This window comes from Coregonus clupeaformis, chromosome 10 (assembly GCF_020615455.1).
Source record: "Coregonus clupeaformis isolate EN_2021a chromosome 10, ASM2061545v1, whole genome shotgun sequence".
Classification (NCBI taxonomy): Eukaryota; Metazoa; Chordata; class Actinopteri; order Salmoniformes; family Salmonidae; genus Coregonus; species Coregonus clupeaformis.
Genome location: NC_059201.1, coordinates 19561875 through 19585695, shown reverse-complemented (window position 1 = coordinate 19585695; position 23821 = coordinate 19561875). Strand labels below are relative to the sequence as shown.

Genomic DNA, 23821 nt, shown 5'->3' with positions numbered 1-23821 from the left:
CAGTAGTCTTCAATATACTGTACAGTATCTTAGAAAGATAAGTTAACATTCAATGCAAATAAAATACATTCATGTACACTACAGTATAATAGGTTAGAAAACCCTAAGGTCGATGTCCGCGCCCTCGCGGAAATCGAATTAGCATAATACAACATCTGTCAGTTTAAGATCGAGATGTTTTCTTTGCATTTGATGCGTCTCAATCTAACGCTTCCGCATCTACGGTGAAAGGTGACAGCGCTAGAGCCGTGTTTGTCAGACCATGAGATATCTCGAAAATCGGTGTTCTCACAAAATCGTTTGGTTTGGCCTACAAACTATTATGACCCATCTATGGAAAGATGACTCTCACGAACACGTTCTGCTCTACGACCCCACAAGCGTCTTGGGACTCGTCGGAAGGTCGTACAGCTGATCTGGCCATTTCTGTCTGTAGCGTCCGAACCGTTTGGGCTACACACTGTGTAAAGGTGAGACACGAACACATACATGTCGGTTGTTTTGCTCTAGGACAGGCCTCACGAGTCGTCTGAAGATCCCCGGTACCAGTCGGAAACATTTATGGAAGTATATATGGAGTCTGTTTAGTGACAAAAATAAGGGGTTAAATAAATGTTTTCATTATGTTGCTTTATCTTTCTTGTATTGCTCAGATATAGGATAAACACTTCAGAACAAACTTCCTTTAGATTTTTTTTGGGGGGACCTATGTGTTCCATGCAGTGAATCTGTTATTCAATGAGTTTGTATAGGCTAATAGCAGTAAGGCAAAATACATGTTTTTATTTTTTTTCATACTTCAAGGGGTCTTAAAATTCTAAATCAAATAGAAAAATTATCCTTAGTATGACCTTTTTAAAACAATTCCATATAGCTGTGAACATGCTGAAAACAGAACCCTATGTAAGAATGAAGTGAAACAATTGATTATTTTGTCAAAATCATTTTATTAAAAAAGTTGGAATTGCATAGATGCAGGAATACTCTTAACCAATTTAAATACAATCTAAAATTAATATATATGTTTTACTACATTTAAAATGTTTTATATCTAGTTACAATCCTATAACCAAACACCAATTAGCATGGAGGAAAGCATAGTGTATGCTAGACTGAGTTTGCACTATACAAATACACATTGCACAAACACATATCCATAAACATTTGTGAACATGTTTGTCCCGGTTTCAGTTAATCTTAAATAGTGTATATGTAAAGGAAGAGCAACACTGTCTTGGTCACTCTTTAATATTGGCCATCTCCTCTCTTGGCCTTCCAGAAGCACACGGTCCTTTTTCCATAAATACAACAAAAAGTAGTTTTTTTTTTCTCCGTAATCCTTTGCAACAGTCTGTGGTCCTCTCGGAGTGTGTCAGTTTGAGTCCTCCAGGCTGTTGCTCTTCTGATGCGAGCCACATTTACAGAGCCGTACCATGATGCTTTGCAGGCTGGGCTCTACGATGCCGAGCAGGGGCCTCTGGGAAGGGTCTCCATTCCAGCAGGCCTCCATCAGCTGCCAGCATTCCTCATCAAAGCCGGTCAACCGCTCAGGCCTCGCGCCTGCAAACAACATGGGCACAAATGAGGCCCTGGCAGCTCTCTAGCCTAATTCAGTCAACAGACAAACTACACACACACATGCACAAACACAAAAATACACAGACACACTAAGTCCTGGATAAAAGACAAATGTTACAACAAGCTATTTTGTCTTGATCATATTCAGTTTGAATTAGTATTTTAGCTGTGGGTTTGCTTAAGCTGGAATTCTACATTACCTTTTTTAACATTATTCCACAACTGGTCCTTGCTGGAGCATTTCTCAAAGGACTCTGGGAGTTTGACGGAGCCAGTGCAGAGATACCAGAACAGGATTCCAAAGGCATAGACATCCACAGAATTATCATACTTTCCTGAAGAAAGAGAGAGGTCAGACTTGGGGTTAAATCAAAGAGCCTAGAATGAGAGGTGGTCTATGATGCAATACTATGACTGAGTAGCAGGATATTTGACCTGTAAAGAGCTCAGGGGCCATGTGGATGGGGGTTCCTACGATGCTGCCAGACATCATGGCCTCTGGCTTACAGAAGCCCAGGTCTGTGATCTTGGCCCGGTTCTGCTTGTCCAACTGAGGGAGGGCCAGAGGACCGGAACACATTAGGAACACTTTTGGCAAGATATGTACAAGACGTGACAGGTCAGGACCATAAATATTGTTTTCTCATGTCATACACAAAGTCAGAAAAGCATACACTTAAGGTCACTTGATTTCGTTTCACTTGATCAAAAACCAAGCATAGCCTACCCTCCCCTCAATCAAGGCTGGTTTAGCAGCATCGCATAGGTGCTTCTTTTTAACCAGGCCATTAGCCAAATAGTCTATGAAGAAAGGGGGTTTAAATGGTCTACTGAGAGTGCTTTTAAATATTTTTGGTTTTTGCCCTCATGCTTTTTCACTATTCACAAATTGGCATAATTCATTTAGCTTGTTCGAGTATTCTATCCATCCCCATTTTCAAAGAGCACTCCTCATCCGATTACCAGACGTGTGCTCCTCCAAACTATTCAAACCTCCTATAATGCCATATCAACAGCAGATTTGTTTTATAATCTGCCTCACACACAGGGATCGATACAATTGACACGAGCCAAGTATTTTGTATAGACCTGCGAATGTTACACGTAAAGACATGTAAGCCTACTTGTGAACACAGCCTGGTCTCAGACTAGACGTAACATGGTAAATGTAAATCCGGGACAGTCAAATTAGTACGATATGTTACGTTTGGTATGGTTACATAAGACAGATGGTATAATGTGAATGACTAGCAGCATAAGACAGATGGTATAATGTGAATGTCTAGCAGCCCAAAGGTCGCGAATCAAATCTCATCAAGGACAACTTTAGCATTTTAGCTAATTAGCAACTTTCCAACTACTTTGCAACTACTTAACATTTTAGCTAACCCTTCCCCTAACCTAACTCGTAAACTTAATCCTAACCCCTAGACTAGCTAACGTTAGCCAGCTAGCAAATTTGTAACATATAATATGAATTGTAAGCCGTAACATATCATACAAAATGGGTGATGGACATCCACAAATTAATAGGTACCATAGGAAACTTTTTTTTTTTATGGAAACATAACATATCATACTAAATGGAGCATCTCGGATTTACGTACAGAATAATAAGAAATGCTCTGAGACCACGTTGCAGCACACAGTGCAATGGAAGAGAAACGATTCATGATATCATGCTTCTGACCCAATCACACGTACAAATATTGTTGTTGGTTTAAAAAGCAGATTGATTGTTTTATAATCAAATTAAACGAAAAACAAACTTAGAAAGATTCACGTCCATGGGTTTATGGTGAGAAATACATGGCTCAAATGCAATGACATTTTGTCTGCTATTTCTGGAGAAGTGGAAATATGATCTTTAAGATGGTTCCATTATGTTTTTAAAACATTACATTTGCAAGCAGTATAACGGTGAGTGGACATTCCCCCTTTCTCTTTATATTGGATCTTTATCCAGCTTCTGTGAAATGTTTGGATGTGCGTGAACTCCCTAGCTGACTTTGCTGATAGCTACTTTGATGAAAAATGTACTTACCAAGACTGTGATGTGGTTGTCCCCCCTAGCAATCTTAAGATGAATGCACTAACTGTACGTCGCTCTGGATAAGAGCTTCTGCTAAATGACTAAAATGTATAACCTTTTTAAGTTGCCTTGTATGTATTATACGCCCACAAGGAGCAATTATGGTGCCTGTAACTATATTTAGTCATAGCCTATTTAAAACAAGTTGTTTAGTTTTTATCAGAATTTGATTAGAATTATACACTGTCTTTTCAGGCCTTATCAATAGCCTAGTGAATGTTATCTTGCTTAATGACTACGTTTGGCATGTCCAGACTGCAATTTACAGTATGCCTAGCCCCTAGATCAGTGTGAATGCTCTAACCTATGTTTAACAATGTATTTCCATATTGAAGCAATGCAATTAGAACATGTTCACCATATTTAGCAAATATGGGCAGGCTATTTAACAAACTAGGCTATAATGGACTAACATTGGAATTTGAGTTTATGAGAACGCAATACATAGAAGACCGTAAAGACCGTAAATACACAATATGAAGCAACCACATATTTAGCCATGGAGCATGTTCTGATTGGCCAGTGAGGGGCCAAACCTCGACACGCCTACAACTTGTTTATTCATTAAAACCCAGTCATTTCGTGCCACCGCCAAACATCATACTGTGTAGGCAGGGAGGGGCTATTCTTACATAACCAATTAAGCAGCACAGGCGGAACGTGAATGATGAAATAATGAGGAATTCATTGGTGTGGGTGGTGCTTAATAGAGTTTCTACTGTGGCCAGTCAGCCATGACCACAGCTGAACTCAGTTCAGCATTAGAACTAAGTCTAAAATTAAATCAATGGAAACAATTGAAATGATATGATTTGACAATGTGGTGAACCACACTAGTGTTACACATTCAGCATAATTGGAGAAAGCACCTTTAACCCTCACTCACTAGAACGTTCTTTAGTTTGATGTCTCGGTGCAGAAGCCCCTGACCATGCAGGAAGCGAATGCCTTCCACCACGTCCAGAGCGATCCGGAGTCTCTCCTTTAGTGATAAACCAGCCTGGGAGAGAGGGCGAGAGAGAGAGAGAGGAAAAGGAGAGACTGAGGCATGGGATCAGGTAGACCTGTGCTAGAAGAGTTATATTAGAGTACATGGTAGATATGTGAGTCTGCTGGTTACCTTCAGGCCTGTGTAGAGGTCTCTGTGAAGCCTCTCCATTATGAGCAGCACAGCGATGCTGGAGCCCCCACCGTACGTGTGGTCAATCACTGAGCCGTGGAGATCCACCAGACGCTCATGTTTAGGGAGGGACCTGCAGCCATACACAATAGAGAAGGTAGGAGAAATAAGGTCTTCAATCTTCATATTACTACATCCTACCCTCTTGTGGAAATGCGGTTTCCTAATCTTTTTACAGTGCTCACTAGCACACACATACAGCACCACGACTTTTCCTTTCCAGCAGCATGGTGTATGAAATACTTTGACAGCCACAGGGGGGCAGACCAGTCCCAGTTCCAACACTGGAATCTGGCCACATGAGTTGTTACTTCTCCATGAACTGAGCTTTAAAGGTGTCAATAAAGCCGTAGAAACAATAACAAAGCCGTAGAAACAATAACAAAGCCGTAGAAACAATAACAAAGCCGTAGAAACAATAACAAAGCCGTAGAAACAATAACAAAGCCGTAGAAACAATAACAAAGCGGTAGAAACAACAAAGCGGTCTCCCCGCCCTTAGTTCGGTACTAAGCTGAGGGATGGGCTGGAGAAATATAACCTCTCAAAAAAGTTTATAGACAGAGCTATAGATGCAAGGACTGACCATCCATGATATCAAAATTATAGTTTTAACCATGTCTTGAGGCCATATAGTGATTGTAAACAAAAAAAATTAAACAAACTGAGTAAAACAAGCATATATATATATATATATATATATATATATATATATTAATGGGTTCTAATAGGGTACTACAGTTGAACTAATAAGCTCATGAGACATGTATAAGTTATATTCTTCAAGAATCAATGGGTACATACAATTAATTTATAAGTCCATTAAAGCTGCAATATGTAATTCTTGGGTGACCCGACCAAATTCACATAGAAATGAGTGTTATATTCAATTCTCATTGAAAGCAAGTCTAAAAAGCGGTAGATCTGTTCTATGTGCGCTATTTCTATGCTTCCCGTTAAGTTTAGTTTTTGCGTATTTTACTTTCGGTTTTGTACACCAGCTTCAAAACAATATTTTTGGTTATTGAAAATATATTTCATGGCGGTTTAGATGGTACAATAATGATCTACACTATACTTGTTTTGTCAAAAACTGAAATTAGCGAACTATTTGAAATTTAGCAACCAGGAAATGGCGGAGCAGTTTCTGCATAGTGCATTTTAATAGCAGGTAAACCATTAAACTACACAGTGATCGGCTTAAGTTATATGAAATTAAATGTAGACTCAGTGAAATGACGTTGCCACGAGCAGCACTGGATATATTGAGATGAGCGAGATGCAACACTTTGCTCTCACACAGTATCTGCACGGGTTTGCTTCAGTGCTAGCCAGGGCACCAAAACAGTGGAGAAGTTGAGCCTTTAAAGGCTCTTAGTCGTTGTGGGAATTGACCCAGTATGCCATTTCCTTTATGCATCAATCACAGCCATTAAACTATAACCGTTTTAAAGTCACCATTGGCCTCATGGTGAAATCCTTGAGCAGTTTCCTTACTCTAAGGCAACTGAGTTAGGAAGGATGCCTGTATCTTTGTAGTGACTGGGTGTATTTGATTCACCATCCAAAGTGTAATTAATAACTTCACCATGCTCAAAGGGATATTCAATGTCTGCTTTTTAAATGTTTACCCATCTACCGTTACAGTGAGGGAAAAAAGTATTTGATCCCCTGCTGATTTTGTACGTTTTCCCACTGACAAAGAAATGATCAGTCTATAATTTTAATGGTAGGTTTATTAGAACAGTGAGAGACAGAATAACAAAACAAAAATCCAGAAAAACGCATGTCAAAAATGTTATAAATTGATTAGCATTTTAATGAGGGAAATAAGTATTTGACCCCCTCTCAATCAGAAAGATTTCTGGCTCCCAGGTGTCTTTTATACAGGTTACGAGCTGAGATTAGGAGCACACTCTTAAAGGGAGTGCTCCTAATCTAAGCTTGTTACCTGTATAAAAAGACCTGTCCACAGAAGCAATCAATCAATCAGATTCCAAACTCTCCACCGTGGCCAAGACCAAAGAGCTCTCCAAGGATGTCAGGGACAAGATTTTAGACCTACACAAGGCTGGAATGGGCTACAAGACCATCGCTAAGCAGCTTGGTGAGAAGGTGACAACAGTTGGTGCGATTATTCGCAAATGGAAGAAACACAAAAGAACTGTCAATCTCCCTCGGCCTGGGGCTTCATGCAAGATCTCACCTCGTGGAGTTGCAATGATCATGAGAACGGTGAGGAATCAGCCCAGAACTACACGGGAGGATCTTGTCAATGATCTCAAGGCAGCTGGGACCATAGTCACCAAGAAAACAATTGGTAACACACTACGCCGTGAAGGACTGAAATCCTGCAGCGTCCGCAATGTCCCCCTGCTCAAGAAAGCACATATACAGGGCCATCTGAAGTTTGCCAATGAACATCTGAATGATTCAGTGGAGAACTGTTGTGGTCAGATGAGACCAAAATCGAGCGTGCGTTTGGAGGAGGAGGAATGCTGCCTACGACCCCAAGAACACTATCCCCACCGTCAAACATGGAGGTGGAAACATTATGCTTTGGGGGTGTTTTTCTGCTAAGGGGACAGGACAACTTCACCGCATCAAAGGGACGATGGACGGGGCCATGTACCGTCAAATCTTGGGTGAGAACCTCCTTCCCTCAGCCAGGGCATTGAAAATGGGTCGTGGATGGGTATTCCAGCATGAAAATGACCCAAAACACACGGCCAAGGCAACAAAGGAGTGGCTCAAGAAGAAGCACATTATGGTCCTGGAGTGGCCTAGCCAGTCTCCAGACCTTAATCCCATAGAAAATCTGTGGAGGGAGCTGAAGGTTCGAGTTGCCAAACGCCAGCCTCGAAACCTTAATGACTTGGAGAAAATCTGCAAAGAGGAGTGGAACAAAATCCCTCCTGAGATGTGTGCAAACCTGGTGGCCAACTACAAGAAACGTCTGACCTCTGATTGCCAACAAGGGTTTTGCCACCAAGTACTAAGTCATGTTTTGTAGAGGGGTCAAATACTTATTTCCCTCATTAAAATGCAAATCAATTTATAACATTTTTGACATGCGTTTTTCTGGATTTTTTTGTTGATATTCTGTCTCTCACTGTTCAAATAAACCTACCATTAAAATTATAGACTGATCATGTCTTTGTCAGTGGGCAAACTTACAAAATCAGCAAGGGATCAAATACTTTTTTCCCCTCACTGTAGGTGCCCTTCTTTGCGAGGCATTGGAAAACCTCCCTGGTCTTTGTGGTTGAATCTGTGTTTGAAATTCACTGCTCGACTGAGCAACCTTACAGATAATTGTATGTGTGGGGTACAGAGATGAGATAGTCATTCAAAAATCATATTAAAAACTATTATTGCACACAGTGACTCCATGCAACGTATGTGACTTGTTAAGCCTAGGATTATGGCGTGTGCACTTTCCCTCCACCGCATGCTATAAAATGGGACTTATCCCCCCCCCCAATACCCCATAATAACAAAGCAAAAACAGGTTGACATTTTTGTAAATGTATAAAATAAAAACAACTGAAATATCACATTTACATAAGTGTTCAGACCCTTTACTCAGTACGTATTGAAGCACCTTTGGCAGTGAGTCTCCTTGGGTATGACGCTACAAGCTTGGCACACCTGTATTTGGGGAGTTTCTCCCATTCTCTGCAGATCCTCTCAAGCTGGATGGGGAGCGTCGCTGCACAGCTATTTTCAGGTCTCTCCAGTGATGTTTGATCGGGTTCAAGTACGGGCTCTGGCTGGGCCACTCAAGGACAGAGACTTGTCCCGAAGCCACTCCTGCATTGTCTTGGCTGTGTGCTTAGGGTCGTTGTCCTGTTGGAAGGTGAACCTTTGCCCCAGTCTGTGGTCCTGAGCGCTCTGGAGCAGGTTTTCATTAAGGATCTCTGTACTTTGCTCCGTTCATCTTTCCCTCGATCCTGACTAGTCTCCCAGTCCCTGCCACTGAAAAACATCTGCACAGGATTATGCTGCCACCACCATTCTTCACCCTAGTGATGGTGCCAAGTTTCTTCCAGACGTGACGCTTGGCATTCAGGTCAAAGATTTAAAGTTTAGACCAAAAAGCTCTATTTTTGTCTCATCAGACCACATGACCTTCTCCCATTCCTCCTCTGGATCATCCAGATGGTCTCCCGAGTGGCGCAGTGGTCTAAGGCACTGCATCACAGTGCTAGCTGTGCCACTAGAGATCCTGGTTCAAATCCAGGCTCTGTCGTAGCCGGCCGTGACCGGGAGACCCATGGGGCGGCACACAATTCGTCCAGGGTATGGGAGGGAATGGCCGGCGGGGATATAGCTCAGTTGGTAGAGCATGGCGTTTGCACTATGGCCAAGACCAAACAGCTGTCAAAGGACACCAGAAACAAAATTGTAGACCTGCACCAGGCTGGGAAGACTGAATCTGCAATAGGTAAGCAGCTTGGTTTGAAGAAATCAACTGTGGGAGCAATTATTAGGAAATGGAAGACATACAAGACCACTGATAATCTCCCTCGATCTGGGGCTCCACGCAAGATCTCACCCCGTGGGGTCAAAATGATCACAAGAACGGTGAGCAAAAATCCCAGAACCACACGGGGGGGACCTAGTGAATGACCTGCAGAGAGCTGGGACCAAAGTAACAAAGCCTACCATCAGTAACACACTATGCCGCCAGGGACTCAAATCCTGCAGTGCCAGACGTGTCCCCCTGCTTAAGCCAGTACATGTCCAGGCCCGTCTGAAGTTTGCTAGAGTGCATTTGGATGATCCAGAAGAGGATTGGGAGAATGTCATATGGTCAGATGAAACCAAAATATAACTTTTTGGTAAAAACTAAACTTGTCGTGTTTGGAGGACAAAGAATGCTGAGTTGCAGCCAAATAACACCATACCTACTGTGAAGCATGGGGGTGGAAACATCATGCTTTGGGGCTGTTTTTCTGCAAAGGGACCAGGACGACTGATCCGTGTAAAGGAAAGAATGAATGGGGCCATGTATCGTGAGATTTTGAGTGAAAACCTCCTTCCATCAGCAAGGACATTGAAGATGAAACGTGGCTGGGTCTTTCAGCATGACAATGATCCCAAGCACACCGCCCGGGCAACGAAGGAGTGGCTTCGTAAGAAGCATTTCAAGGTCCTGGAGTGGCCTAGCCAGTCTCCAGATCTCAACCCCATAGAAAATCTTTGGAGGGAGTTGAAAGTCCGTGTTGCCCAGCGACAGCCCCAAAACATCACTGCTCTAGTCTCCCGAGTGGCGCAGTGGTCTAAGGCACTGCATCGCAGTGCTAGCTGTGCCACTAGAAATCCTGGTTCGGATCCAGGCTCTGTCGTAGCCGGCCGCGACCGGGAGACCCATGGGGCGGCGCACAATTGGCCCAGCGTCGTCCAGGGTAGGGGAGGGAATGGCCGGCAGGGGATGTAGCTCAGTTGGTAGAGCATGGCGTTTGCAACGCCAGGGTTGTGGGTTCGATAAAAATAATGTATGTGTTAACTGTAAGTCGCTCTGGATAAGAGCGTCTGCTAAATGACTAAAATGTAAAATGAGATCTGCATGGAGGAATGGGCCAAAATACCTGCAACAGTGTGTGAAAACCTTGTGAAGACTTACAGAAACGTTTGACCTGTGTCATTGCCAACAAAGGGTATATAACAAAGTATTGAGAAACTTTTGTTATTGACCAAATACTTATTTTCCACCATAATTTGCAAATAAATCCATAAAAAATCCTACAATGTGATTTTCTGGAGAAAAAAATCTCATTTTGTCTGTCATAGTTGACGTGTACCTATGATGAAAATTACAGGCCTCTCATCTTTTTAAGTGGGAGAACCTGCACAATTGGTGGCTGACTAAATACTTTTTTCCCCCACTGTATGTACGGTCACTGTGGGAACGACGTCATCGATGCACTTATTGATGAAGCCAGTGACTGATTAGTGTACTCCTCAATGCCATCGGAAAAATCCCGGAACATATTCCAGTCTATGCTAGCAAAACAGTCCTGTAGCTTAGCCTCTGCATCATCTGACCACATCCTTATTAACCGAGTCACTGGTGCTTCCTGCTTTAGTTTATGCTTGTAAGCAGGAATCAGGAGGATAGAATTATGGTCAGATTTGCTAAATGGAGGGCGAGGGAGAGCTTTGTATGCATCTCTGTGTGTGGCGTAAAGGTGGTCTAGAGTTCTTTTTCCTCTGGTTGCACATTTAACATGCTGGTAGAAATTAGGTAGAACGGATTTAAGTTTCCCTGCATTAAAGTCCCCGGACACTAGGAGCGCTGCCTCTGTTTGCTTATGGCCTTATACAGCTCATTGAGTGCAATCTTAGTGCCAGCATCGGTTTGTGGTGGTAAATAGTAAGCTATGAAAAATATAGAAGAAAACTCTTGGTAAATAGTGTGGTCTACAGCTTATCATGAGATACTCTACCTCAGGAGAGCAAAACCTTGAGACTTCCTTAGTATTAGATTTCGTGCACCAGCTGTTGTTTACAAATATACACAGACCGCCACCCCTTGTCTTACCGGAGTCAGCCATTCTATCCTGCCAATGTAGCATATATCCCGCCAGCTGTATGTTATCCATGTCGTCGTTCAGCCACGACTCTGTGAAACATAAGATATAGTTTTTAATGTCCCGTTGGTAGGATATCCTTGATCTTAGGTCGTCCATTTTGTTTTCCAATGATTGTACATTGGCTAATAGTACTGATGGAAGAGGCAGATTACTCGCTCACCGTCGGATCCTTACAAGGCACCCCAACCTATGTCCACGATATCTCCGTCTCTTTCTCATGCGAATGACTGAGATTTGGGCCTTGTCGGGTGTCCGTAGAATATCCTTTGCGTCCGACTCGTTGAAGAAAAAATCTTCGTCCAATACGAGTTGAGTAATCGTTGTCCTGATATCCAGAAGCTCTTTTTGGTCATATGAGACGGTGGCAGAAACATTATCTACAGAATACATTACAAATAACCCCAAAAAACACATCATAGCACAATTGGTTACGGGCCGTAAAACGGTAACCATCTCCTCTGGCCCCATCCTGACTAGACTCCCAGTCCATGCCGCTGAAAAACATCCCCACAGTATGATGCTGCCACCACCATGCTTCACCGTAGGGATGGTGCCAGGTTTCCTCCAGACGTGACGCTTGGCATTCAGGCCAAAGAGTTCAATCTTGGTTTCATCAGACCAGAGAATCTTGTTTCTCATGGTCAGAGTCCTTTAGGTGCCTTTTTGCAAACTCCAAGTGGGCTGTCATGTGCCTTTAACTGAGGAATGGCTTCCGTCTGGCCACTACCATAAAATACCTGATTGGTGGAGTGCTGCAGAGATAGTTGTCCTTCTGGAAGGTTCTCCCATCTCTACAGAGGAACTCTGGAGCTCTGTCAGAGTGACCATTGGGTTCTTGGTCACCTCCCTGACCAAGGCCCTTCTCCCCCGTTTGCTCATTTTGGCCGGGCGGCCAGCTCTAGTTGCCCAGCAAAATAGACCAATTGAAGTTTTGTACTCTGAGTAATTCCAACTGCATTTATTTGTATTTTATTAAAACTGTATATCTTTACATATAGCCTACACAATAGCTTTCAACATACCAATATTGGTGTAAACTTTCCAAATAAATGCTGGTATAAATAATACAATTTTAAGAATAAGTCAAATTATCCATTTATTTTTTAAAAGATGGTTGCAATGCTGTGAAAAAACAGTTGTACTGCAATAGAGTTTAGCATGTCTTTGTACGGGGACCCTTATTATGAAATCACGCTGCCAGCATAATATCCTGCTGCCAGGAGAACGGTAATGGAGGAGTGCGTGTGTGTGGCAATGCACCAAGTATGGGTAACTGCATACTTGGGAGTGTTCAAAAGTGGGCGTTGCAAAAGAAGTGGATGGATCAACAGCTATGGGTGTAACATCAGCGCTCCATTATTGGTTAGACCGGCCATAGCCAGGTGCACCTCTGGTCAGCTTAATGTTTACATAACAGGTTAAGAGAACTAACGTAGCAGGTTAGGATCATTAACGTAGCAGGTTAGGAGCATGAGGTCAAGGTTAGGAAAAGGCTTAGGTAAAATTAGTAGCAGGTTAGGAATATGAATGTGGCAAGTTAGGAGAATGAGGTTAAGGTTAGGAAAAGGCTTAGGGTTAGGTTTAGCTTAAATGCCTAGCAGGTTAGGAATATTAACATGGCGGGTTAGGCAAATGGGTTAAGGTTAGGAAAAGCTAAAATGCTACAGTTGTCAGACTCATTGTGCAGTCCAATCTGCCACGCAAAACGGTCTTGAGTGGCAACAAATTAGCTGATTCGCTTTCCATACACCCACTTGCTGACACGCCCACTTTCAGACACTCCATGTATGCAGTTACCCATGACTCCAACACACTGCGGTTTGGCACGCAGCACGTTGGCAGTGCTTGCTGGGACTTGTAGTGCAGCACGCCGCTGAACTTGCACCTACATGACAACTGCATTAACTTTACAAAAACCCTGTGATCAAAAGGTCATGAAGTTGACTGCAAATTTCTGCAGCTGCTCTTCACCAACTTCATCTTGAAGTCATCACCTGCATTGTGGGAGGCTCTATTGTCAACCAATCATTAGGGTGTTTTTGTTTAACCCACAAGAACTTGACCAAAGACGTGACTGAAACAGGAACCAACTTTGCCGCGATTCATGTATACAGTGGATATGTAATATAATATGCCATTTAGCAGACGCTTTTATCCAAAGCGACTTACAGTCATGCGTGCATACATTTTTACGTATGGGTGGTCCCGGGGATCGAACCCACTACCCTGGCGTTACAAGCGCCATGCTCTACCAATTGAGCTACAGAGGACCACAATTGAATGAATTGAATGTGATATTTGAGTCTCTTTCTCACCAATTGATAGTACAATATACACATATAAACTCAGCAAAAGAAACGTCCTCTCACTGTCATCTGCGTTTATTTTCAGCAAACTTAACATGTGTATGACAACTGAGACAAACTGAACAAATTCCACAGACATGTGACTAACAGAAATTGAATAATGTGTCCCTGAACAAAGGGGGGGGTCAAAATCAAAAGTAACAATCAGTATCTGGTGTGGCCACCAGCTGCATTAAGTACTGCAGTGCATCTCCTCCTCATGGACTGCACCAGATCTGCCAGTTCTTGCTGTGAGATGTTACCCCACTCTTCCACCAAGGCCCCTGCAAGTTCCCGGACATTTCTGGTGGGACTGGCCCTAGCCCTCACCCTCCGATCCAACAGGTCTCATACATGCTCAATGGGATTAAGATCCGGGCTCTTCGCTGGCCATGGCAGAACACTGACATTCTTGTCTTGCAGGAAATCACGCACAGAACGAGCAGTATGGCTGGTGGCATTGTCATGCTGGAGGGTCATGTCAGGATGAGCCTGCCGGAAGGGTACCACATGAGGGAGGAGGATGTCTTCCCTGTAACTCACAGCGTTGAGATTGCCTGCAATGACAACAAGCTCAGTCCGATGATGCTGTGACACACCGCCCCAGACCATGACGGACCCTCCACCTCGATCCCGCTCCAGAGTACAGGCCTCGGTGTAACACTCATTCCTTCGACGATAAACGCGAATCCGACCATCACCCCTGGTGAGACAAAACTGCGACTCGTCAGTGAAGAGCACTTTTTGCCAGTCCTGTCTGGTCCAGCGACGGTGGGTTTGTGCCCATAGGCGACGTTGTTGCCGGTGATGACCTGCCTTACAACAGGCCTACAAGCCCTCAGTCCAGCCTCTCTCAGCCTATTGCGGACAGTCTGAGCACTGATGGAGGGATTGTGCATTCCTGGTGTAACTCGGGCAGTTGTTGTTGCCATCCTGTACCTGTCCCGCAGGTGTGATGTTCGGATGTACCGATCCTGTGCAGGTGTTGTTACACGTGGTCTGCCACCGTGAGGACGATCAGCTGTCTGTCCTGTCTCCCTGTAGCACCGTCTTAGGCGTCTCACAGTACGGACATTGCAATTTATTGCCCTGGCCACATCTGCAGTCCTCATGCCGCCTTGCAGCATGCCTAAGGCACGTTCACGCAGATGAGCAGGGACCCTGGGCATCTTTCTTTTGGTGTTTTTCAGAGTCAGCAGAAAGGTCTCTTTAGTGTCCTAAGTTTTCATAACTGTGACCTTAATTGCCTACCGTCTGTAAGCTGTTACTGTCTTAACGACCGTTCCACAGGTGCATGTTCATTAATTGTTTATGGTTCATTGAACAAGCATGGGAAACAATGTTTAAACCCTTTACAATGAAGATCTGTGAAGTTATTTGGATTTTTACAAATTATCTTTGAAAGACAGGGTCCTGAAAAAGGGACGTTTCTTTTTTTGCTGAGTTTATGTGCAGTTTGTGAGTGTGTGATACGGGGGTTGGAGACATGTTTTTTTTCTCGATATTACAAAGAAAAATGTTAATAAACAATTGCAACACTGCCATATGGCACTGAGCCTGGATGTTGGAAAACCACATCCGTGTCAGACTTTCGGCTGTCGCAGATGCACCTCCCCCGACTTCACTCCTCGACGTTCGTCTACAGTCGGTTGCTTTCGCCTTACTACTCAAATGAGCCCATTGCGTGTCCTAGAGGGTGTGGCGGTTTTACGAGTTCATACGCTATACAAAGAGCTGTCACCACCAATAAAGACGAGTTTAGTTGATGACAAATGAGTCACACCATTCTTTGTTATTGGAGGACTACTTTTCACTTGAGTATAGACCAATTTTAATACAGCAAAATAAGTACACTTTTTTTACTACCTCAGGTGTCAGTTTAAAGGTGTGCTGTATTGAAATGCTAGGACATAAACTATGGTTGAAACTGAAAACTGAAAGGGTATGGCTGAAATCCATGGCACAGGTGTGGCCATATATGACATGCCAAAGCAGCAGGTCGTCTTTAAACCTTCCCTCTCCGCTGGCTGGGCCGTCTCACCTGGTGTAGTGAAACTCTAGAGCCAAATCGTTCCAGTGCTTGTCGTCGGGCGGTACCACAGACTTCAGAGCGCAGGGGTAGCGTCCCCCCCAGCTGTCACACAGATAGACCACTCCATACTGACCCCGCCCCAGCTCTCGGCCAAGCTTGGGCTTGCCTGCCAGAAAGACGAAGAAACATACAGAGATTTGTTTTATTGTGATTGGCATGCGTTCTAGGACATTTCAGCATGTGAGAGAGGAGAGCCCTGGCAGAGTGTATGCTGTTAGTGCCAGAACCCAGTAGAAAGAGCAGGTTGTGTGTGTATGTATATTTACAGTGCATTCGAAAAGTATCCAGACCCCTTGACTTTTTCCACATTTTGTTACGTCACAGCCTTGTTCTAAAATTGAGATTTTATATATTTTTAATCAATCTACACAAAATAACCCATAATGCCAAAGCAAAAACAGGTTTTTAGAATTTTTTGGAAATGTATAAAAAAAAACGTATTTACATAAGTATTCAGACCCTTTGTAATGACACTCGAAATTGAGCTCAGGTGCATCCTGTTTCCATTGATCATCCTTGAGATGTTTCTACAACTTGATTGAAGTCCACCTGTGGTAAATTCAATTGATTGGACATGATTTGGAAAGGAACACACCTGTCTATATAAGGTCCCACAGTTGACAGTGCATGTCAGAGCAAACACAAGCCATGATGTCGAAGGAATTGTCCGTAGAGCTCCAAGACAGGATTGTGTCGAGGCACAGATCTGAGGAAGGGTACCAAAACATTTCTGCAGCATTGAAGGTCCCCAAGAACACAGTGGCCTCCATCATTCTTAAATGGAAGAAGTTTGGAACCACCAAGACTCTTCGTAATGCTGGCTGCCTGGCCAAACTGAGCAATCAGGGGAGAAGGGCCTTGGTCAGGGAGGTGACCAAGAACCCGATGGTCACTCTTACAGAGCTCCAGAGTTCCTTTGTGGAGATTGGAGAACCTTCCAGAAGGACAACCATCTCTGCAGCACTCCACAAATCTGGCCTTTATGGTAGTGGCCAGACGGAAGTCACTCCTCAGTAAAGGCACATGCCAGCACACTTGGAGTTTGCCAAAAGGCACCTAAAGGACTCTCAGACCATGAGAAACAAGATTCTCTGGTCTGATGAAACCAATATTGTTTCTCTTTGGCCTGAATGCCAAGCGTCACGTCTGGAGGAAACCTGGCACCATCCCTACGGTGAAGCACGGTGGTGGCAGCATCATGCTGTGGGGATGTTTTTCAACGGCAGGGAGACTAGTCAGGATCGAGGCAAAGATGAAAGGAGCAAAGTACAGAGAAATCCTTTATGAAAACCTGCTAACGACCACTCATGACCTCAGACTGGGGCGAAGGTTCACCTGCCAACGACCCTAAGCAAACAGCCAAAACAACGCAGGAGTGGCTTCGGGACAAGTCTCTGAATGTCCTTGAGTGGCCCAGCCAGAGCCCGGACTTGAACACGATCGAACATCACTGGAGAGACCTGAAAATAGCTGTGCAGCGACGCTCCCCATCCAGCCTGACAGATCTTGATAGGATCTGCAGAGAAGAAATGGGAGAAACTCCCCAAATACAGGTGTGCCAAGCTTGTAGCGTCATACCCAAGAAGACTCAAGGCTGCAATCGCTGCAAAAGGTTATTTATCAAAGTACTGAGTAAAGGGTCTGAATACTTATGTACATTTCAGTTATTATTATTTTTAATACATTTGCAAACATTTCTAAAAATCTGTTTTTCCTTTTCAATATGGGTATTGTGTGTAGATTGAGGGGGGGAACACAATTTAATCAATTTTAGAAAAAGGCTGTAATGTAACTAAATGTGGAAAAGGTCGATGGGTCTGAATACATTCCGAATGTATTTGGACACACCTACTCATTCCAGGGTTATTCTTTATTTTTACTATTTTCTACATTGTAGAATAATAGTGAAGACAAACTATGAAATAACACATCTGGAATCATGTAGTAACTAAAAAAGTGTTAAACAAATCAAAATATATATTTTAGATTTGAGATTCTTCAAAGTAGCCACCCTTTGCCTTGATGACAGCTTTGCACACTCTTGGCATTCTCTCAACCAGCTTCACCTGGAATGCTTTTCCAACAGTCTTGAAGGAGTTCCCACATATGCTGAGCACTTGTTGGCTGCATTTTCTTCACTCTGCGGTCCAACTCATCCCAAACCATCTCAACTGGGTTAAGGTCGGGTGATTGTGGAGGCCAGGTTATCTGATGCAGCACTTCATCACTCTCCTTCTTGGTCAAATAGCCCTTACACAGCCTGAAGGTGTGTTGGGTCATTGTCCTGCTGAAAAACAAATGATAGTCCCACTAAGCGCAAACCAGATGGGATGGCGTATCGCTGCAGAATGCGGTGGTAGCCATGCTGGTTAAGTGTGCCTTGAATTCTAAATAAATCACAGACAGTGTAACCAGCAAAGCACCCCCACACCTCCTCTTCCATACTTCACGGTGGGAACCACACATGCGGAGATCTTCTGTTTACCTACTCTGCGTCTCACAAAGACACAGCAGTTGGAACCAACAATCTCAAATTTGGACTCCTCGGACCAAAGGACAGATTTCCACCGGTCTAATGTCCATTGCTCGTGTTTCTTGGCCCAAGCAAGTCTCTTCTTGATCCTTTAGTAGTGATTTCTTTGCAGCAATTCGACCATGAAGGCCTGATTCACACAGTCTTGAGATGTGTCTGTTACTTGAACTCTGTAATGCATTTATTTGGGCTGCAATTTCTGAGGCTGGTAACTAATGAACTTATCCTCTGCAGCAGAGGTAACTCTGGGTCTTCCTTTCCTGTCGTAGTCCTCATAAGAGCCAGTTTCATCATAGCGCTTGATGGTTTTTGCAACTGCACATTTTCCGGATTGACTGACCTTCATGTCTTAAAGTAATGATGGACTGTCATTTCTCTTTGCTAATATGAGCTGTTCTTGCCATAATATGGACTTGGTCTTTTACCAAATAGGGCTATCTTCTGTATACCACCCCTACCTTGTCACAACACAACTGATTGGCTCAAAAGCATTAAGAAGGAAAGAAATTCCACAAGTTAACTTATAACAAGGCACACCTGTTAATTGAAATCCATTCCAGGTGACTACCTCAGGAAGCTGGTTGAGAGAATGCCAAGTGTGCAAAGCTGTCATCAAGGCAAAGGGTGGCTACTTTGAAGAATCTCAAATATAAAATATATATTTTGATTTGTTTAACACTTTTTTGGTTACTACATGATTCCAGATGTGATATTTCATAGTTTATGTCTTCACTATTATTCTACAATGTAGAAAGTAGTCAAAATAAAGAAACACCCTGGAATGAGTAGGTGTCCAAACTTCTGACTGGTACTGTATATACACACACTGAGTGTACAAAACATTAGGAACACCTTACTAGTATTGACTTACATTTTAGTCATTTAGCAGACGCTCTTATCCAGAGCGACTTACAGTTAAGTGAGTGCATACATTTTCATACTGGCCCCCCGTGGGAAACGAACCCACAACCCTGGCGTTACAAGCGCCATGCTCTACCAACTGAGCTACAGGGGACCGACTTGCACCCCCTTTTGCTCTTCGGGGAATGGACTATAAGGTGTCGAAAGCTTTTTTCCACAGTTGTGTCAAGTTGGCTGGATGTCCTTTGGGTGGTGAACCATTCTTGATACACACGGGAAACTATTGAGTGTGAAAACCCAGCAGCGTTGCAGTTGTTGACACTCAAACCGATGCGCCAGGCACCTACTACCATACCCCGTTCAAAAGGCACAATTATTTTGTCTTCCCATTCACCCTCTGAATGGCACATGTACACAATCCATGTCTCAATTGACTCAAGGCTTTAAAATGATTATTTAACCTGTCTCCTCCCCTTCATCTACACTGATTGAAGTGGATTTAACAGGTGACATCAATAAGGGATCATAACTTTCACCTGGATTCACCTTGTCAGTCTGTCATGGAAAGAGCAGGTGTTCCTAATGTTTTGTACACTGTGTGTGCGCGCGTCAGGGTTTCCGTTTCTTGGCTGATCAAAAAATTGTCCGGGAGAAAAAAGAAAAAAAATCCCATTACAAAATATATAGTTTTTGCCTATTCATGGTTGGAAATACTAGTCAATGTAAATACATTTAACTGCCGGTCAGGCTTATCGTCTATAGGTTAATTTGCATAATTTGGTGCCATTAAATTGCCGTGTGTGTATTTTTATTAGTTGTAATGCATCTTATTTATCACACGCGCACAGCATACAGAGCCTATATTTGAGTGGAACATTGTTGGAGCGCGAGAGCTGCTGCTACAGCTCCTCACACTGCTGGAGTGAAACGTGCTTTTATAGGCATCATTGCACAAAAATTCTAAATGCAACCGTTTGTTAAGAAAAGTTAATGGCCACGATTAAAATTAGCTACCATTTTTATTTCTCAACTGGTAATTGAAGCACGCTTCCCATTCGCCCTTCAAGTGCATAGGCAATGTTAAGCAGGCTTCAGTTCATCACATCACTTTGCATTTTGAAAACATACTTAAATTGTTTGAAACCTGAACATTTTACTTCATATGATGAGGCATGTCTTACCTTGCTTCAAAGTAGCCTAGCCAAAATTAGTTTATAAAGACGTCCATATGCCATTGAAACCAGTTGCCTCTCATGTTCTATTGGTTTTCAAAATCAACTTTCTGTCATTGTCCAGTAGTCAAACGTCAATTCTAGTCATATTAGCAACCCACACCAGTTGTTGCATCTTTAGATCTACATTTTTAACGTATTTTCATCTCTGTCACATGAAACCGCTGGCATGTGCAGTGTGCTTTTTCAGTGTTTTTCCACTAATTGCATTATGGAACGAACACGTAGGCTACTGCCTTGTGCGCATTGCTGCGCTTAGAATGTGAAGAAATAATAGTTTATCAATTTGGGATCTATCGTCCAACAACTGTCCCAGAGTCTGTTTGGAATAGGCCACTTCTTTCTTGCACAGAACGACAAGCTGACCAATAGAATAGGTAAACTTTTCTACCATAGGGGATTGTAGATTGACATAGGCTAGTGATTTTGCTGTTCGTTACTCGTCTTGTTGGCTGAGGAAAAGTAAATGTGGACAGTTATTCTAACATCTTCAAAGTGCGCATTGGAATTCGGTAAGAAGGAAGCACACTGTTGCATCTTCGAGTTGCATGTTCTGTTAAGATGAATTACCATAATCTAAATATGATTTCTGTAATTCTGAGCACCGTGGTAGAAGCCCTAATCAGGTTACACACCCTTGGTCCGGTAAAATGTCTCTATTGTCCGGTAAATTAAAATGCTGCCGGTCAAATGTCCGGCGGTACATTTTCTTAACGGAAATCCTGGTGTGTGCATGTGACGCACAACTCATAACCCGCAGTCCCCACGGTTATATCCGCGGGGCGGACAGGTTTAGGGTCATTAAATATTGTGTGGATGAAGGGCGGATTGAATAAAGAGAAAACAATACCTCAAAATACATAAATATATAATTATTGTGCAATTTATATCTATAGGGTACATTGAGGTTTTTCTTTCATTATTTTAGGATATCTGGCACTAGTACATAAGGCTAAGCTTTAGAGCCTAACTGTACGCACGCCAAATAGCCTAAACGCCAATCGGCAAATACTTTTGGGAAAAGGTAGAAAAAGTTTGTCAATCCACAAAAGGCAAAAAGGTCTGAGCTTAACTCAATATGAGAAAAGCTGCAAAAGGAGAGTTGAACATAAAGAGAAGGGAGGGACAGAAAAGTAATGTTTGGGAAAGATTTGGTGAAGTGGTAAAAGAGGATGATATCACTGCCGTCTATGTTATGTGTGATGATTGTGAGGCGCTATACAAATTTGACAGTCACAAGACGTGAACTTCAAATAGGCCTATGGCACATCAAGATAACTGTAGCCTACTGTTCAGATGGGTTAAATGGAAACTGAAATCTGGAGACTGACTGTAGGTCTATAACCGCTCACATAGCCTGCAGAATTAAGCATTTCTTGCAGTAAAATTATACACCAAATGTAGGCAAAATGTTGACTCGGGAACAGGAGTGGAGAAATATGATTTATTTCTTTCAGCATCTTGACAGAATGTGAATGCTCAGTTAGATACCATCTGTAGAGGTGTTATCTTTATCAGCATCATAAAAGCTGATATTATTTCAACCACATAACATATGCATCCAAGCCGAACCTAAATCTTATCCAACATGTTGGGTCGTTTTCACAGCTTTCCATTTCCTTACAACCGGTCAAACTGTTGTAATTTGGAAATTTTGCACAGAAAATCTTTCCCGTTTTTTTTGTTATTGCATTTTCTCCCCGGTCCCTAAACGTCTTTGCGCCACAAAAGAAGATAACAGAAAACTTTACCGACGTCAACTAGACTGAAGCATTCATTCTATGGATTAATGACATTCTGGTGAGCAAGGGTTTATTTAGTCTTCTAGAGCAACATATAATGACAGAAGAGAAGCTGCATGTATCTAATTATAGACAAGTTGACTAACAAATAGCCTACCAAAGTGTCGGAAATTATAAGCAGAAACATACCTAAATCAGGCCAAAGAAAATCCTTCACCCCCTGTCAAAAAATCACTCCGCCGTCTTTGACTGTAGCCTATATCGTATTTTCTATATTTGCGGGTTTGAGTTGGGTGCTGGCCTCAGATTTTCACATATAGTCGGGCGGTTGTGGATGACTTATTAGCAATTGCGGGCGGGTGCGTTTGTATGTACAGTGCCTTCGGAAAGTATTCAGACCCCTTGACTTTTTCCACATTTTGTTACGTTACAGCTTTATTCATAAAATGTATTACATCGGGGGTTTTTTTCTCATCAATCTACACACAATACCCCATAATGACAAAGCAAAAACAGGTTTGTAGAAATGTTTGCACATGTATTACAAATATAAAACTGAAATATCACATTTACATAAGTAATCAGACCCTTTACTCAGTACTTTGTTGAAGCACCTTTGGTAGCGATTATAGCATCGAGTCTTCTTGGGTATGACGCTACAAGTTTGGCACACCTGTATTTGGGGAGTTTCTCCCATTCTTCTCTGCAGATCCTCTCAATCTCTGTTGGGTTGGATGGGGAGCGTTGCTGCACAACTATTTTCAGGTCTCTCCAGAGATGTTGGATCGGGTTCAAGTCCGGGCTCTGGCTGGGCCACTCAAGGACATTCAGAGACTTGTCCAGAAACCACTCCTGCGTTGTCTTGGCTCTGTGCTTAGGGTCGTTGTCCTGTTGGAAGGTGAACCTTCGCCCCAGTCTGAGGTCCTGAGCAGGGTGTCATCAAGGATATCTCTGTACTTTGCGCCGTTGATCTTTTCCTCGATCCTGACTATTCTCCCAGTCCTTGCTGTTGAAAAACATCCCCACAGCATGATGCCACCACCATGCTTCACCGTAGAGATGGTGCCAGGTTTCCTCCAGACGTGACGCTTGACATTCAGGCCAAAGAGTTCAATCTTGGTTTCATCAGACCAGAGAAACTTGTTTCATTTGCCTTTTACTGAGGAGTGTTGTCCGTCTGGCCACTCTACCATAAAGGCCTAATTGGTGGAGTGCTGCAGAGATGGTTGTCCTTCTGGAAGTTTCTCCCATCTCCACAGAGTAACTCTAGAGCTCTGTAAGAGTGACCATCGGGTTCTTTGTCAAGGCCCTTCTCCCCCGATTGCTCAGTTTGACCAGGCGGCCAGCTCTAGGAAGAGCCTTGGTGGTTCCAAACTTCTTCCATTTAAGAATGATGGAGGCCACTGTGTTCTTGGGGACCTTCAATGTTGCAGATATGTGTTGGTACCCTTCCCCAGATCTGTGCCTCAACACAATCGTGTCTTGGAGCTCTACGGACAATTCCTTCGACCTCACAGCTTGGTTTTTGCTCTGACATGCACGGTCAACTGTGGGACCTTATATAGAC

General features: G+C 43.1%; 1 protein-coding gene across 1 annotated transcript in view; it reads right to left on the bottom strand.

The window, feature by feature from the left end:
• Window positions 1-927: 927 nt before the first annotated feature.
• LOC121575297 (dual serine/threonine and tyrosine protein kinase) overlaps window positions 928-23821 on the bottom strand; it is a 47869-nt gene continuing 24975 nt past the window's right edge. The window contains exons 9-14 of the mRNA XM_041888287.2: window positions 15836-15992; window positions 4791-4923; window positions 4557-4670; window positions 2014-2128; window positions 1779-1913; window positions 928-1560 (exon numbers count right to left, since the gene is read on the bottom strand). Coding sequence (XP_041744221.2) covers window positions 1373-1560; window positions 1779-1913; window positions 2014-2128; window positions 4557-4670; window positions 4791-4923; window positions 15836-15992 — 842 coding nt within the window. The 3' untranslated portion in view covers window positions 928-1372. The remainder of the gene's footprint in view (window positions 1561-1778; window positions 1914-2013; window positions 2129-4556; window positions 4671-4790; window positions 4924-15835; window positions 15993-23821) is intronic.